Source organism: Montipora foliosa, chromosome 9 (genome assembly GCF_036669935.1).
Source record: "Montipora foliosa isolate CH-2021 chromosome 9, ASM3666993v2, whole genome shotgun sequence".
NCBI classification, from domain to species: Eukaryota; Metazoa; Cnidaria; class Anthozoa; order Scleractinia; family Acroporidae; genus Montipora; species Montipora foliosa.
The window spans coordinates 21,523,585-21,541,084 of record NC_090877.1 but is presented as its reverse complement, the minus strand read 5'-3'; the positions used below and the strand labels follow the sequence as shown (position 1 = coordinate 21,541,084).

Below are 17,500 nucleotides of genomic sequence, written 5' to 3'. Positions count from 1 at the left end.
AATCGTGAGAAAGTGAATGAGTTGAGGGATTTCTCGCGATTTTTTCAGCTCTCGCGTAGATAGTTCAAGGGTGGCTACTAACCCTAACCCTGCGATGGACTAGCATCCCATCCAGGGGGGAATAGAAATACTCCTAGTCGCTTCATGCTACGGAAACCGGAGATGAGCGCCGGCCTGATGGGCCTCCTTGGCTCGTACGCAGACTTTACCTTTTTTTTTACACTTACGATACACATGTACGCATTGTTTCGAAGCAAGCAACCGTGGATCTACGTTGTATCGGCTTTAGTACGCATTGTGTACGCATTGCGTCCTTATTTTTAACTACACTTCTGTATCCGCTGAAAATTTATTGTTTTGTTTGTTGGCTCATTCCTGCTTTTGATAGAAGACCATTAGATTAGATGGCTTTGTGGCTCTTTGCGGTGGCGAAGCGGGGTGCTGTAAAATAGACGATGGCGCTCGTTACAATGAGACTAACCTTTCGCAGCTACAGCTGGCTTGACCTGAGCTCAAATTGTAAATGAAATTCAATCGCGTGTGAAATTTCTTTTATGATCCTTTGTCATTTGACAGCTCTTGAGAAGGAATTTCGTAGAACAGTACACAACAAAAAATCGGATACCTTGTATCTGAACCGTAACGTGAAAAAGAAAGCTTACACGTACGAGGACCAATTCCGAATCGAATTTCGCAAATTGATCATCTTCATTGTACTTGTGAAAGTAGAAGACGTTGACGATTTATTACAATTTCAACGATGGAATCAAAGTTTGTGATTGTGACCACGCTCTGTTACGTAGGCATCTTCAGTGTGATATTTTTTGTTTGCTGTTGCGCCTGTACGAGGCATCGAAAAAAAGGTAATCGAAGATTGCGATTACCACAGCGAAGCAGTCAAACGAACCGGCGATTTTACAGACCAGTTCAACCTCCCGAATACAACACTCCTTCAACGCCTGTGACGTATGGAGGCCCAAGAGGAGACCTCTTTGCAGAAGCGACACAAATTAGAACTGATGGAAACACATGTTTTCAAGCACCTCAAAGAAACGATGCCTTTCCGCGAAATAATTTTTATCCCATAGTCAATGTTGGTCATCATCCCAACCCTGTATTTACGGGATATCTTGGTGGAAATCTATATCCTTCTACAAATGTAACAGGAACGCACGTGGTACAAATCACGACTTGCGGAGAAACAAACGCGAACCGAACTCTTCAAAGATTGTCCGACGAAAACGGTAGCGAAGCGAGCCAGAGATTTGGCGGGGATGATGGCGCACAGCTGGCTGACATTGAGGATAAAAATTCAGTTTCGATTACAAATAGCAGGAGACAATCTCTTTCGATTAACAGCGAAAGGGAACCTGAAAGCGATGTTTCGAGCGGCCAAGCCAGCCATTTTCAAGAAATCAGTCTTTGAGAGGAAAGATTATGAAAACAAAGGACAAATGGGGCTTTACCTCCAAGCGATTGAAAATAAACATATACACAGAGGGTGTTTGTTTGTGTTTCTTTTAAAGTGGATGAAAGCTCTTTGTTTGTATTATTGTCGTTAAATATTTGTTTACTTAAGTGTATGATATCCGCCAGGGCGACGGAACTTTTTGAGTTTTTGCTGTCAAAGTGCTACCTCAGCATTTAGAACTAGTCAAATTATGCTGGGTGCAGGATAAATTGTGTTGTATAATTTTAAATCCTCTCAATATGTGGATAATAAATTGAAATCTATGTTTTGAGGGCTCCCATTGTTAGATACAAATTTAAATAGTTTAATAATTCAACAACATAAATATTTAATATAAAGCAATTTTCACAAAAAGTAATAAAGAAATTCAAGATTACATTATGTCTAATGGACAGCTGTCCCAAGTACAGGGTAATTAATAAAAGGCCTGTGTTAAATTTGGGCCAGTTGTGACTTTCAGAGGAACGACAACCTTTTGAAAGCAGCCAAATGGGAGACATGAGAAAAAGAAAAAAGAAAGAACACAAGAAATGAAATAAATTTTTTTTTTAATATATATATATTTTTTAATATTTTTATTATCATTATAAACAAGAACTAGAACTAGAAATGAAATAAAAATTTATATTAACAATTAATGAAACAAGCAAAGAGCAATTCAGGCAGAAGGAAGTTAATTCAAAACACAGAGCACCAAAAAGCATCTAGGCAAGGAAAGCCTTGAGTCACTTAAACATTTCTTGCTTATCATTTCACAGATATCACAGCCAATTTTGCCAAAGCTATCGGTAACTGCACAAAAATTATGGAATGAAATGTCTGATGCTGTCTGCTGAAAAATAAAGCAATTGGATAAAAAGATCAGGCCAACAATATTTTTTTAGTCCTGTATGGTTATCTTCTTGTCCCAATATTTGAAAGAGCTTTCTCCAAACCATTGAAGAAAAATAACTAACCCTAACCCTAACCTTGAATACCTTGGATTTGAGATTAAATATCTTTTTAGACCTAGTTAGGCCTAAAACGTTATTGCTCCTAATCTCAATCTCAGTGAATTTGGAGCAATAACGTTTTAGGCCTAAAACGATATTTACAGTAGTTAGTCTCAAAATCCAACCTTTGTTGGTTAGTAATCAATGCATGGTGGGGTTATACATGGTGTTTCGCTGTTTCATGGTTTAGCAATGTTCTAGAGAGTGGTCTATCCCAAGACGATAGCATTAACTGTTAAATGCAATACTAATACTTTTTTGAGACTTCCAAAGCCATTTTTTATTGTCGTTGCAGGGATGGACCACTCTCTTTCACTTGATAAACCATGGGGAAAAATGACTGCCAACGTTGTCAACTGTTCGCAAGTTGTTTAGCCTGATTAAAAAAGAATAGCAAGGAGTTCAGCTAAAATACAAAATTATGTATTTGTCACAGTCTGGGGAGCTGAAATTTGACTTAAGCACAAGACATTGACTTTTAGGAGTGTAGATTTATTCAGTGTCCAATGCCAGACGATTTTACTTGTTAACGGGGGTCGGTTCAAGAGTCAATGGGTGAAAAGTGAAATGTGTTAAAAGTGAATAAGATTTACTAAAAGATCAATGGATGCCTTCATTCTAGATTCCTTTCATTGTTTTTGTAATTTTCCTTCTGTAATTTGTAATTTGTTTACCTAGGGAACACCTTAAGGGCACTCAGGGGCTCATTCAATATGTGCCGTGCATTCTGGATTGAATCAGAATTTGGCAGTGTTGGTTTTTGAGGAGAGGGGAAAACCGGAGTACCTAGAGAAAAACTCCGGTGCAAGAAGAGAACCAACAACAAACTCAAACCCGGGACAAATTGGTGGGAGGTGTCTGCTCTCACTGCTGTGCCACTCCTGCTCCTCATGGTTGAGTCATAAACCTCCGCATCAAAATGCAAACTGCTTTTTTTAAAACTTTCAACAAAGTCCTCAAAATTTAATTAATTTAATATTTACACTGCACCAAACTGAGTACAATACAAACTTAATTCTCCTGCAGGAAATAGTTTACAAATTAATTAAAGAATAATTGCACTATTTTTTTAAGCTTGTGCAATCTTCTTGCTGCTTACGTTCTTGTTTAGTTTCCTGGTCACATACTTTGTCTTCCTTGCTTTCACTTGCTGATATATTCCTTTCACTCCATAAAACATGACCAGGCCTACAGAGGTATCTCTTTATGGTCTTACAACAAAGGCACTTAACTACAATATGTCTCTCTCTTTTCTCTAAAAAGGAATGAAGAATTAAAAGACGAGTATTATAATAATACTACCTGAGGAATTTCTGCAAATGATTGGCTGGGAGCAGAGGTATTTCAGCTTAATTTGAAATACCTACATGTGAAAATTACCGAGTTACTATCATGGTAACCAAAATCACAAAATAATCTTGTTGTGTGAGTTACGAAAAAAATGGTGGGAAGATTTCCAGATTTTGAAATTCAGGAGAGTCAACAATTAGAAGATAATTTAGAAAACCAAAATACTAAAGCCAGTGATACACAGCTCAACATTTGTTGATCAACAAAATTTATTATTAATGTTGCAGCTGTTGTTCAACAAATGTTGAACACTGTTGTGTCATGCCATGTTGAAATATGCCATTCAACACGTTGAATTAACGTTGTTGAACGAAAATAGAGATCAGCTCTAATTCAGTTCAACACGTCTGTGCAATATGGTTCAGCATTTGTTGAAAAACAAACGTACATTGCAGGATGTTGAACCGAGTGTCACCGGCTTAAGAAAGAGACCCTTGTTTGTGAAACTGACACCGAGACCAAAACATGCAAGACTTCGCACAGAAAAAAATTGTCATATAAACGAGACTTCAAGACCTTTCACAAAGACTGTCGAGATTTCGAAATCGGATGTAAGTTTGCGAGTGCCAAGATTTTGGAGGTACCACAATTGCCATCCCTCTTTCATGGCTTGAATGTGCACAGTCTACGTACACCTACAGTTTAAGTAATTGTAAAGGTCTGAGCAAAAATTGTGGCAAATGTTTGACACAAAGTGAATAAACAGTGAGACCTTAAGCTGCTTTTGAAACTTTAATCCAAGCTTTCACCAATCTACAACCTCATCAGTATTTTCTTATACCCTCGATCATGACCTATCCATTGGATTAAGTTATACAGCCTTTGGATTACTAGGGCCACAAGTCTAGAAATCACAGACTTTCAACTATTTTGCTTTGTCTCAGAAATTATGAGACAATAATGGTTGCCATAGGTTAGCCAGAGGTTGTTAATCGTAGTTATGATTAAAGAATAGCAGCCTACAGGGACAAGAATGGAAGGCATTTTGGCAAAATAGTGGGTCAATGAATTCTCCTAGCTGAATTAGATTTGGTAAGGATGATTCAACATGGTGCTGTACGGTTTTTGATGATGCTGGAACAGTTTTATCAGATGATTCATCATTAAAGTTTGATCTCTCTATAGTTCAGGCTCCAGTTGTTTAAACAATGGATAGCACTATCTGTTGGATAAATCACTATCTAGTGGTAGTGAAACTAATTGCTTTATCCAATGGATAGTGATTTATCCGGTGGATAGCGTTATCCACCTTTTGAACAACTGGGGCCAGGAGTATTTGAAATGTTGTGAATAAAATGATGGCTGATGTGATCCATTTTGTCAATGTAGAGGGTTTTCTAATATATATTTAATGAGTTAAATTATGTTACTTAGTGTAGGTGTTATAAAGTGCCTCTTAAACCATGACCTCAACCAGACCCCTAACCAAAACATAAATTATTTAATATAGTTCTTAGGCCTTTTAGCAAATAAATTTGTGACCCATTGTACCATGTAAGCAAAGTACTATGAATCTCATAATGCAGCTGAATACTTACGCCTTACTCTAACTGTTGCAGTGACTCCTGGTACAAGCACGACATGGCAACACTTGCATACTGTTCTTTTAATGCTTGGATCTCTACAGTTTAACATAGAAATGAAAAAAAAAGTTATATTTGTCTCAAAATGAATGCTTAACTGGCATGCCTCTGACAACCCTTGTGAGAATTGGCCCCAATCTCATTCCCAGAGCCTAGTGTTACCATTGTCCAGCAGCAGATGTGGGAGGCTTTGGACTAATCCAAAACTGGAACCAAAAAACTCTGCTGCCAGTTGAACAACTGGGTGTATGAATGAAAAGTCAAACTTTTAGAAATATGTCTTCTTCCTCTAGAGTAGATCACTTCCACCATGCATTGGAATATGCTCTTGAGAGCTTAGGGAAATTTGAACTCTTCCTGAAGGAAGCTCAGCATGAGGCCATGAAGAATATTAGTAACTGTACAATTTAACAAATTGATGTCAGTTTTTCATAAATCTGTCCTTTTATTGATCATGAATGGCATCATAACATTGTCAAAGTAGATGTGGATCCACGAGGCAATAGTCGAGTGGATCCGCAGACTACTTTGACAATGTTATGACAAAATTTATGATCAATAACAGGACAGGTGCATGAAAATCTGACATCAATTTGTTTTTTACAATAACAAAAAGGCAGAGGGGTCAAAATTAAGTCAAAACACGGGAAGAAAGCGAGACAAAAATGCGAGAGACTAGTACTTCAATGGGACGCAAGCAATATCACATCAACATTGCATAAATTATAAATTTATGTGTCTTTCCCCTTATTTACAAGAATTTTTGGAGTCATTGTAAAAAAAGTATTTGAAGGATACAGATTGTATCCTTCTGACTGGTTTCAGGAGCGTTTGGATCAAAAATGGAATGTTCCTTACAGTCAACAGGGCTGCGCTCCAGCCAGTTGGTATTTTTATTTTGAAAGATTTGTTCTGCTTGTTTCAGTACTTCATTGGCCAAGGAAAGGCCCCTAGGGAAGCAAATTTACAAATTGAAGTATTCTTGGTTTTCACCCACATGACACGGCAGCCACGTTGGATGGCAATACAATACAATACAATACAATACAATTTCTTTTCGAAGAATTTGCGTAATAATAAAGTTACTTTCCAGCGGAGAGAGGTTATTGTTCTTGCCATCCAAAATGGCCACCACGACTTCACATGCAAACCTGTAACCAGTAAGTAATTGCTGGACTGGAACGAGGGGCAAGATGGCGGTTATATTTTTATCTCCGTCTTCTTTGTCCAGTATAAGACACTTAATAGCCATAATTTTTGTTTACCTCGTTCCTAATATCAAGATAAATACTTCTCAAGACGTCAGGAGAGATTCTACTTATTTATTTCAACCTGAAAGATCAATATTCCTGGTTTCCGTTCCTGAACAAGCTCAAGTGCCAATAGTAAAACAACATGTGCGAAGGAAGAAATTTCTCTCCTTGTCGATTAGTTACTATCCGAATGCCACTTCTCGTTTCCAGATCAACAGGATAAGTACAAGTGGTGATGTAGCCATTAACCCTGGCCCTCAAACAGCAGCATCTAATACGACTAAGGACAAATGCTCGATTTGCTCGAGAACTGTCGCTTCTAACCACCGTGCCATTGAATGTGATAACTGCCTACAATGGTGCCATATAAAATGTGGTTCAGTTACTCCTCGTGAATACCAACAAATGATCAACTTGGAAAATCTCTCCTGGCTTTGCCCGAAGTGTATGTTACTGCAGCAGACCTCTGACTATAATCAAGTGAACCTGGAAGATGGCGACTTCGCTAGTGTCTTGGAGCAAGGAGATGATCCTTTCTTTGTCTTGAATCAACAACTTGGTGACAGGAACTTGAAAATTGCTCATCTTAACATCAATGGTTTACTAAATAAGCTACCAGAAGTCCATAATATTTTAGATCAAGCTAGTTTTGATATCCTGGGCATCTCGGAAACCCATTTAAGAGAAGATATTCCAGATGAATGGATCAATATCAATGGATACAGTTTTGTGAGAAGAGATCGTGATTCAGGTCCTGGAGGAGGTGTCTTAATATATTTCAAAGCGAACCTTACTGCTTATTTGGTAACCCGTTGGAATTGCACCCATTTAGAAGCGGCATGGCTAAATGTAACAATAAGATCACAATCTTTCCTGATAGGATGTATTTATAGACCACCTCTAGACTCCTTATTTTTCAATCATTTCAGGAACGTGCTAGAAAACATCTGGCTAAGAAGGAAAAATATTATTCTTTTGGGCGACTTCAATTCCGACATGTTAAAAGGATCAAGTAATATTGAATCTCAATATGGAAGAAGGCTGAAAAGGATAATTTCCTCTTTTGGCCTGAAAAACATCATGTCCTGCCCGTCAAGAGTTACACTTACTTCAAAGTCTCTCATTGACCTCATCATCACCAGTCAACCAGCTAAAGTGAAAACCTCTGGCGCAATTGACCTTGGTATTTCTGATCATCACTTAGTATTTGCTGTCTTTATGACTACTAGAGTTAATCCTAAACCCAAGTATATAACAACTAAAGCATACAAATCACTTGACATTAAACAATTTAGGAATGATATGGAACATGCGCCGTGGCAATTAGCTGCTATTTTTGACGACGTCGACGATAGCTTGTACCTGTGGGACTACTTATATAAGGATATAGTTAACTATCACCTCCCAACTAGGAATGCTAAAATAAGATGCAAATCTTTACCCTGGATTTCTACTTACATAAGGAAGCACATAAATCTTCGCTATAAGTTACTTAAAGAAGCCAAGTCATCTCAAGATCAAGCCAAATGGGAATTATATAAATCCAAGAGAAATGAAGTAAAAAAGTTGTTAAAACAAGCGGAAGCAGCTTACTGGGAACAGGAATTTAATAACTCTAAAGATCCTAAGCAATTTTGGAAATTAACCAACAAGATTCTAAGGAAAAGTAAGGATAGCACTATTGGTCCTATAATAACTGACAGTGAAGATGTATTAACCAGTGATCTAGAAAAAGCTTCTTACTTTAATGAGTTCTTTATTAATATCAGTGAAGAACTTACAAAGAATTTAGAACCTCTTGATCAAAACACCTTAACTTCTTATGTCACAAGAGTCACTCCTACAAGATGTGACATAGAGTTAAATTGGGAGCTAGTGAAGAAAAAAATTGAAAAATCATCAAACCCGAATAAAGCTACTGGGCCGGACCTAGTCTCACCCAAGGACCTCAAACTCCTTGGGGAATCCTCTATCCATAGCCTGCTGCCAGTTTTCAAGAAAAGTATAGATGATTCAGTTTTTCCAACAAACTGGAAACTCTCACGTGTTAAGCCAGTTCTAAAAAAGGGAGCACCCACTGATATGAGTAACTTCAGGCCCATATCTCTCTTAAGTATTCCAGGAAAGATTCTTGAAGACATCATAAGTGACAGCATAGACAACCACATTGAAGCTCAGGACCTGCTTAGTGACAATCAATGGGGCTTTTGCAAAAATCATTCTACAGAAGGTCTCCTTCTTCATCTTACTGACACTTGGAAGTGGGCCCTAGATAAAAATCTCAAAGTTGGTGTTCTGTTTATTGACTTCAGGAAGGCTTTCGACTCGGTGAACCATACCATCTTATTACAAAAGTTGAAAGCTGTTGGTATATCAGGAAATCTACTATCTTGGATGAGAAGCTACCTGTCAAATCGCAACCAATTTGTTCAAGTTCATGAAGTGAAATCAGACACTAGCTTTATCAAGTTTGGAGTACCACAAGGGTCAGTTTTAGGACCTAAACTGTTCTCTCTTTATGTCAATGACTTTCCTGAATTTATAACCTCAGGAGAACTTTATATGTTTGCTGATGACACTACCATATTTACAGTAAGTGATAATATCGACACTATATTTAAGACCATGCAAGATATACTAGATCAAGTTCTTAGTTGGTGTAGTGCTAACAGATTGATTGCTCATGAAACTAAGTCAGAAGCCTTATTATTATCTAAACAAAGATTCATTGGCCCATGGTTGCCTTTGAAGTATGGGGGAAAATTTATTGAATTTAAATCATCATGTAAATGTCTAGGAGTAACTATAGACAGTAATCTTTCTTGGCAAGAACATACTAAAAGCCTGTTAAAATCTTTTAATAAGAAAATAGCAGTCCTCAGAAGAATCAAATTCTTGCCATCATCCATTCTACAGACCATTTATTTTAGGACTGTACTTCCAAGTGTCTTATACGGAATACTAGTATGGGGTTCTTGCTCACCTGCACTAATGGATGATCTTGAGCGTGCTCATATACGAGCTTCTAAACTTATTTACAAACTTTCAAGAAATTCGAATGCTGATCAATTAAATAAATTGAAAGGCTGGAACAATTTATCATTTTTTTATACTAAGAGACTGTTAGTAGAAGCTTATAAATCCTACTATAGATACAATACCAATGTTTTAAATGATCTAGTGATGTTAAAAGAATCATCTTACTGCCTGAGGAAATCCATGAATATCAAATTTCCAAGTCCTAAATCAGAAATTGGCAGGCTGACATTTAGGCATAGAGCTGCCATTGCATGGAATTCACTTCCTGATTCGATCAAAAAGTCTTCTAGCCTAGAATATTTTAAAAAAAGACTTAGATCTAGTAAGGACTTAATTAATTCTATAAGTTATAATAAGGAATCTTCCATGATAAGAAACAGGAACGAGGAATTTTTTTTATTGATCTTATCTTAATTAAACTGTGTCTGAATTTTTAAAATTTTGATGATTATTTTATCTAGTTCTTAACCATATTCTTAAATTGTAGTTCATAGTGCTATATATTTATATTTGTATTATTATTATATTTATTATTTATTTCGGTTGTTTTTCTATTTATTCACATGTACATACTTTTGTCTTAAATAGTAGATAGGCAGGTCCACATCAGGACTTCAGTCTTGCGCATTCTGTAACCTGCGTTATCAAATAAACTATGTATGTATGTATGTATGTATGCATCTTGAAGAGGATCACGAGGAAGATGCATGGAAAGTGCGGGTGTACTTACAACTTGTATACCAGTTTCTTTGCAATTTCTTTCATTGTACTTGCATAAAATCTGGACATTTCGACATTATCTGGATTCATCGCAAGAACTGCATGGGACGCCTGTGATTTCAGGAAAACGGAACATTAGTTTAAGGGTCAAGTAAAATTTTACAATTCACATGGAAAATATCGATCTTAGATCCACCTGGTGCAAAAAATTTAACTTGTGGCATGCTTCTTGTTTTTCTGAAGGAACCTTTTTATCTTTTCGTCCCATTTTTCCTAATAGGTGAATCGACTGGCACTATATAACGTACCTACCACGGTATGTTTTAAGAGTGCTGACCAATTTATTTGAGGGCTCAGATTCAAGAACGTGCACGAAATGGCGACCGAAAATTGCCGGTACAAGAGATGACAATATACTATGAATTCACGTGTGTTGCTATGCCGTAAGTCTTTACTTTTCGATTCGAAGTTAAAAATTGTATGCATCAATTGTAACTGTTTCTCGTTATTTTCAAGGGATCTTACCTCGGAGACTAGCTGTTGATGTCTCGAAACAGACGCAAGGCATTTTCCCGTCCGCGTCTGGAATATGCAAGCCATGTTTTCGCTGGTTGCACCATTGTAAGGTTCGACTTTCCAGGGCTCAAACGAAGGAGCGTCTCTTGGGTGATTCCTATGGTCAAGCTTTAACTGATCATAGTTGCCTGACTAAGGTATTGTGAATTAAATTATGTGGTCCATTATTAAATTGAATACTCGTCACTCGTTAACTTGGTCAGGATCCGATCACGATATTAATTTTTATAGTTTCCAATAAAGTCAAACTCTTGTAACATAGCTGATATAAGCCAATTTTAATAACATTTGGGTTTGTCTGATGCTTATAACTATTGCTACCTTTCTAAACACCATGTAAAATATGTGAATGATTGCATAACAGAATTAATTATCTTTTATATTGTACTCATCATAAACAACAGTATCCAATCAAGTTAGTTTCTCCAAAGGCTAGTCCCTAGCTTTTTCAAGTCTTGATGACTTAATATAGAGGGCTTATCCAACAGTTCTACCATGCTGTTTAAGTAAAATGCTAAGGTTGTGTTCCATTTGGCAGAAGTGGTTGTAGTCTACTTAACAACTGTATCACTAAATGGAGGTTGGGTACCCTAGGATATGTCCAAGGGATTCCACTGGAGGCCAGCCAGCCAGCCCTTTGGCCGAGTAATGTTCCCATGACCAGCAATCCCCACAATCCCACCATGAGCCCCCACACCATGCATCCCCACACCATGCATCCCCACACCATGCATCCAAGCACCTGTCACACTGATAAATTAAACAGTTGAAGTGGGGAGGGGAGGGGGGAAGAAAAAGTCCAACTCTACAAGCATTGCACAAAGTCCAATGAATTGCCATGTGCAGGGATGTAGCTAAAATCTTGTAAAGACGGTAATGTGCACTTAACAGGCAAAGGCCCAGTTGGACACGCAGGGTCTGGGGGTATTCTATTCTTCCCCGAGAATTTTTGAAATTTAGACTATCATAATGCGTTTTCCTCAATTTTAGGAGGTAAATTCAAGGCCATTCGTGATGTTTTCGGACAATTTCTTGTTTTCTTTTTAATGAAAAAATGTCACTTTGTTTGAACACATGGTCTTGGTGTCTCGTGCCGATTCTGTTGTAGTAATAGTACTTTCTTTGAATTTTTACGCGGTCCGCCAGAGTTTGAAGAAGTAGCTTCGGCAGAGTTGAAGAATTTCTTTATACCAAGTACCTCAGAATTACTTTTGCTCCTTTTTATCGCCGACATTTCAGCTTATACGACACGGATGAAATACACGAACTGCAGGTTTACATTTATATGTAGCATTCACCTAATGAAATGAGTGCACCGAAAATATGTCTTAACCCTTTTCTAGCCAAAGGCAACTGCAACTGTGATAATTGAGAAAGCTGTGGACAGTGCTAAGGAACAACACAATCTCTCAGAGGAAGCTCTGAAGGATGTGGACATTGAGGAGGAATGGGTAGAACAGAAAATTGATTTGAAGAAATTGCCACAGCAATATATGCAGCTGTCCAAGATCAGGCTGACAGGTACTGTGACAAAATTTGTATTTTTTGTGTTACCCAACTGAAATATATTGTTAATGAGCATCATGGTTCAGAAATGTACATGGATTTCAATAGGCATCATGAAGTGTCCCCTTGCCCTTCTCTCCAACTTCACCATCACTTGTGTCTCGGAATACAGAAAATTAACGTCACAAAGTGCTCCCCAAATGCTGCTCCTCCTAAGGGTTAACAGTTGCATTTACCCTAAACTAAAAATAATGCTGACCTTTACCCTTACCTTGGAAACAGAGGCTTGTTTCTCAAAAGTCCCAAAAAGCCATTTGTGAACCTGCTTGTTGAGGAAAGCTGATCTTTTAAGATGTTTTCAAGGTAACAAAAAGCAAACTGATTTTGAAGTTTGACGACTTAAATCCTCCCCGTTCTTGAGATACAGAGGGAATTGTGACACCTAAAAATGTCCGGTAAAGTTTTGGGACTTTCAAGAAATGGGCCTCAGGTATCAAATACTGAGACTCAAAGGGACACTTCATGTTGTATGTCAAAATTGGGTATGAATCTAATTATTTGCATTTCTGGACATACAGCTGCAAGTGGCATGGTTTTTTTGCAATTCCTTTTACAGATTAAAGTAGCATATATCAAGTGAACAGGTTAACCCATTCTGATAAGGTTTCAACTGATAAATATCCATATTTTGGGGAGGGTTAATGGTATCAGGGCACTCAACGTTTTCACCATAAATGTCTTTGGTTCAATTTCCTGACTTGGGGTGAGTTTGTTGGCTCTCTACTCTCAAAGAGAGTTATACATCCTGAGTGTGAGCATGTGAGCAAGCTTCTTAGAGGTGGAGGGTGAGAGCTTGCTCACAGGCTAAGTGAGACTTACAGATGTTACTCTAATGCCAGACAATTTCACTCCTTAGTGGGAGCCACTTCAGGGGTGAATGGGTAGATTTCGTTCCATGTGATTTTCGGTAATTGTGAAGAAGAGCTCCCCAAAAAACCTGTCGGCCGACTGTCGGTCAACTGTTGGCCGACAGTCGGCCGACTGTTGCCCAACTGTCGGCCAACTGTTGGCCGACTGTTGGCCGACAGTTGGGCAACTGTTGCCCAACTGTCGGCCGACAGTTTGTGTTATGTTTGAGGCCAAAGTGTTGGCCGACTGTCGGCCAACAGTCGGCCGACAGTCGGTGACCTGTTGGCAACCTGACGGTAACGTGTCGGTAACCTGTCGGTGGGACAAACTAAAATGATCGTAAAGCATTTACTTGTCTATTGCTTCTAAACTACGCGAAAAGAGCTAAAGGCAGTTCATAACGATACCTTGAGCAGCACTTATACTACTAATACGGCTTTTGTCCACTGTTTTAGTGTTGGCTAGCGATACTTGCCCACATTGTAAACATCATTCAAACATACATGACATGACATAAGAGGCCGCGTTGCATTGTAGGGCGATTTGAAGGAAAGTGTTTGTCTCCTCTACTAACTATGTATTGATACGTAGCTTATGGTTTTCAGAGTTTTTAGCAGAGTTTTCGATTAAATTATCTTCCAATGCGATTCTTAGATTGTCTGGTGTGTTGTAAATTACGCAAGTGATATATCCTATACGCATCTGATAACAACTGATAACAGTTGATCGGTAAGTAGGTGAAGTCTGTCGAGTCATACATCACCATTACGGAATGTCACGTTAACTGCTCGTTTTTATCACAATTTTTCTTTTTTCTTAACCGATCGGTAACCTGTTGGTTAGCTGTCGGTAGACTGTCGGTAAGCTGTCGGTCAACTGTCGGCCGACAGGATTTTTGGGGAGCTCTTCTTCACAATTACCTGATTTTCAGTCCACCTGTTAGACTAAGTGATGGACTCGTGCTTTACTACACATAGGTCATCTTGAGATCTCAGTTAAGTTAATAATGTTACACCCTGTATTTGTCTCTTTGTAAAGGTCTTGTGGTCCTTACAGAAATGGCAGGTTATGCCATTGCCCCAGAAGCTATGCATCTCAGCACGTTTCTGTGGGCAGCACTTGGTACTGGACTATGCTCTTCTTCTGCCAATTCTTTCAACCAGGTTTGTATAGAAAATGCTCTTTTTTCTAATTTAGCATAGTAGCATGCCAAGTCAGCTCTCTCCTGATCACCGTTTGATTATTAAGTCAAATGTTTGCTTTCTTTCATTAGTGGCTTGAGGTTCCATTTGATTCTCAGATGAGTCGCACACAAAACCGTGTTCTTGTAAGAGCACGTCTTAGGTGAGGTTAACTATCATTATTACCGGTATTTTTATGTGAGAATGTGGTTCAAAACCTGCCCTAGCTAGGTGCCAGATCTTTTTCCCCAAGATCTGAGATAATTAGTGAGGAGTCCTGGGGAAAAAGTCACTCTGGCCACCTTGCCTTTGGAAAGGAATTACTATCTGTGGTCTTTTTACATTTTATCAGGGTTTTTAGGGTTTATTGGCTTATGAACCCCTTACATCTTTTTTTTGCATTGCATTTCTCCACAGTCCCCTGCATGTTGTCATGTTTGGTGCAACAGCTGGTCTGTTAGGAGTGTCTGTGTTGCTTACTCAAGTGAATGGATTAACGGCAGCTCTTGGTAGGCTCTTTGCACTTATTGAGCTACTGGTACTTTAAGTTAAACTACGAGGAGAAATAATAATTGTCAATTGAAAACAAACTTGTGCATTATTATTTTGTCTGAGATTGGCTCACAATGTGTCATGTTCTGTCTGTCCAGATGCATAAAGTGACATTAATAATAATAATGTTCTGAATCCCTGTATGGCATTATTTTAACAATCTCTAAATCCACTCAAAATAATAATATTAACAATTTATAATAATTAATAACATTAATAATAATAATAATAATGATAACAATAACAATAACAATAACAATAACAATAATGATAATACTACTACTACTAATAATAATAATAATGTTCTGAATCCCTGTATGGCATTATTATTTAACAATCTCTACATCCACTCAAAATAATAATCGTAATAATTAATAACATTAATAATAATAATGTTCTGAATCCCTCTATAGTATTATTATTTAACAAGTCTACATGTACATCCACTCAAAACATACATCTGACCTGCAAAACATAATTATGTCCCCTTTAAATTAAGTCAAGAAAATTTGTGGCAAGCCAATGTACTGAGCCATTAAGCAGGTCCTTCAGTTTTAATATATGTTAGGGAAAGGCCTCACCAGCCTTGTGAAAATTTTATCAGGTATGAGATTAGATTTTGAAAAACCAAGAAATACATGTACAGTATGTTTATTATTAAATATTATATTTGACCATGCAGTAAGGACAGACAAGTTTATTTTGTGTGATTTCTAGTGATATTTGGCATAAATATCATGCATGACATGTCAACTTTGTTCTGCACAAGTTCAAAAGATGTGAAACAGATTTTATACAATAATAATTAATATGAAACAGATTTCATACAATTATAATAATTAATATATTTATTTGTATATTATTATTATTATTATTATTATTAATTTTAAAACTTAACATTCGTGTCATTTACAGATGTATGTCAATGAGCGGTACATAAACTGTATCATACTCTAAATTGTTTATTAACTATTCTTTAACTTTCTATATACCAGCAGGGTTTTCTTTAAGGTTTTAAGTAGCGGGGGTTTTTTGCAAAGTAGACGGTTGTGGGTCCGGAGGACCCATACGATGGGCTTTTGCCCATCGCTTCTAGGGGGGTCCGGGGGCATGCTCCCCCGGAAAATTTTTGAAAACTGAATGCCGGAAAATGCATTTCCTGGCCTTTTGGGCCATGAAACTCAGACATTAGAGGGATGAATCAAGCTGCAATTATACTATGAAAACCATGTTACTTAAAGAAAGACGAAGCGACATTTCAATAATACAACCCTATAAACAAAAAGTTGAGTGATATTTTTTGTATCTTTTTGGTGGTTTTGCTGGAGCTAACGAGCATGGCAAATATTGCCACTTGACAACTTGTAAAGATGGCACATACTTGAAGGACTAGACCAGCAAAGGCTTCTGATTGGTTGTTAAATAAAGAAGCTGATTGGAGGATACTAATTGGCCAATGGCGTAAAGGATGTTTCGATCCTGTTTAGGTGTGAAGATGACACATTCGTTCCATTGTGTAATTCTCGGTTTTCACGTGACGTCACAGTACTTTCCAAATATGGACGTTCGCCATATTTGTGCCCCTCGAAGTGTGAAATTATATGGAAATGTAAGCCTTTTCTGGGTAGTTCTCGCGTTTTTTGAGCTGTTTTGCGGATGTAGTATGGATTTATCCCCGAAAATTGAGGAAGAAGAAATAAAGAAGTTTAGCAGCAAGATTCCTGTGCTTTCAGAGTATGCCACGGCCTTGGAAAGCCATGTAAAGCTGCGATACCTAAAGAAAATTTCGGTTGTAGGTATTGACCCTTTCATTATCCCATATGAGGAGTTCAATCCGGAATGTTTGCCACCAATCGAACAGTCCGATTTATTTGGTTACCTAGTTCTTCAGACAAGCTACTACACGAACGACCAGTTCAAGAATTATAGGAGTCTAGAAGCTTATAATCAAGTTGTGTCAGGGTTTGTGGCTTCGGTAGGTGGAAAGATCATTTCCGGGAAGTACGTTGTTGCAGCTAAAGTGCGACATTCGCAGCGGATGAACGATCCACTCGTGAATGTATGGATTATAACTGAGAGTGAAGGTGCAATAATTTCTGCTCACTGTTCTGGTTGTAAAGCTGGGCTAGGCGAATCATGCTCGCATGTCGCCAGCGCCATGATGTACATCGAATGCTGGGCACGAATCAATGGAAAGATGGCATGCACAGAAGTGAAATGCTCATGGCTCCTGCCAACTTACGTGAATGAGGTAACCTATGAGAGAGTTAGGGATATTGACTTTACCTCTGCGAAAAAGCTCAAAGAAAACCTTGACATTAAAATTGACTCCCTCGATCAAAACAAAGCGGCTTCTCGCGAAAGTCAA

The 17,500-nt window shown here is 37.9% G+C and overlaps 3 protein-coding genes across 7 annotated transcripts in view; 2 read left to right on the top strand and 1 right to left on the bottom strand.

Moving 5' to 3' along the window:
• Window positions 1-2,002: 2,002 nt before the first annotated feature.
• LOC137970214 (ribonuclease P protein subunit p21-like) lies at window positions 2,003-10,712 on the bottom strand. Of its 5 annotated transcripts, none has more exons than XM_068816732.1 (5): window positions 10,605-10,712; window positions 10,419-10,519; window positions 5,352-5,434; window positions 3,591-3,718; window positions 2,003-2,303 (listed from the first exon to the last, which is right to left on the bottom strand). In XM_068816732.1, exons 1-5 carry the CDS (start codon window positions 10,674-10,676, stop codon window positions 2,145-2,147), a joined length of 543 nt encoding a protein of 180 aa, XP_068672833.1. In that variant the 5' UTR covers window positions 10,677-10,712; the 3' UTR covers window positions 2,003-2,144. The 5 variants fall into 5 exon arrangements, with proteins under 5 accessions (XP_068672833.1, XP_068672834.1, XP_068672836.1 ...); XM_068816733.1 differs by having other exon boundaries at window positions 2,003-2,300; XM_068816735.1 differs by having other exon boundaries at window positions 2,134-2,303; window positions 3,563-3,718.
• A 44-nt stretch (window positions 10,713-10,756) lies between these two features.
• LOC137971006 (protoheme IX farnesyltransferase, mitochondrial-like) overlaps window positions 10,757-17,500 on the top strand; it is a 17,375-nt gene continuing 10,631 nt past the window's right edge. The window contains exons 1-6 of the mRNA XM_068817698.1: window positions 10,757-10,851; window positions 10,925-11,121; window positions 12,328-12,505; window positions 14,438-14,562; window positions 14,673-14,743; window positions 14,998-15,089. Coding sequence (XP_068673799.1) covers window positions 10,827-10,851; window positions 10,925-11,121; window positions 12,328-12,505; window positions 14,438-14,562; window positions 14,673-14,743; window positions 14,998-15,089 — 688 coding nt within the window. The 5' untranslated portion in view covers window positions 10,757-10,826. The remainder of the gene's footprint in view (window positions 10,852-10,924; window positions 11,122-12,327; window positions 12,506-14,437; window positions 14,563-14,672; window positions 14,744-14,997; window positions 15,090-17,500) is intronic.
• Window positions 16,132-17,500, top strand: part of LOC137971002 (uncharacterized) — a 4,024-nt gene continuing 2,655 nt past the window's right edge. Inside the window, exon 1 of the mRNA XM_068817693.1 lies at window positions 16,132-17,500. This exon is cut by the window's right edge and continues 2,655 nt beyond it. Within this exon, the coding sequence (XP_068673794.1) occupies window positions 16,601-17,500 (900 nt within the window). The 5' untranslated portion in view covers window positions 16,132-16,600.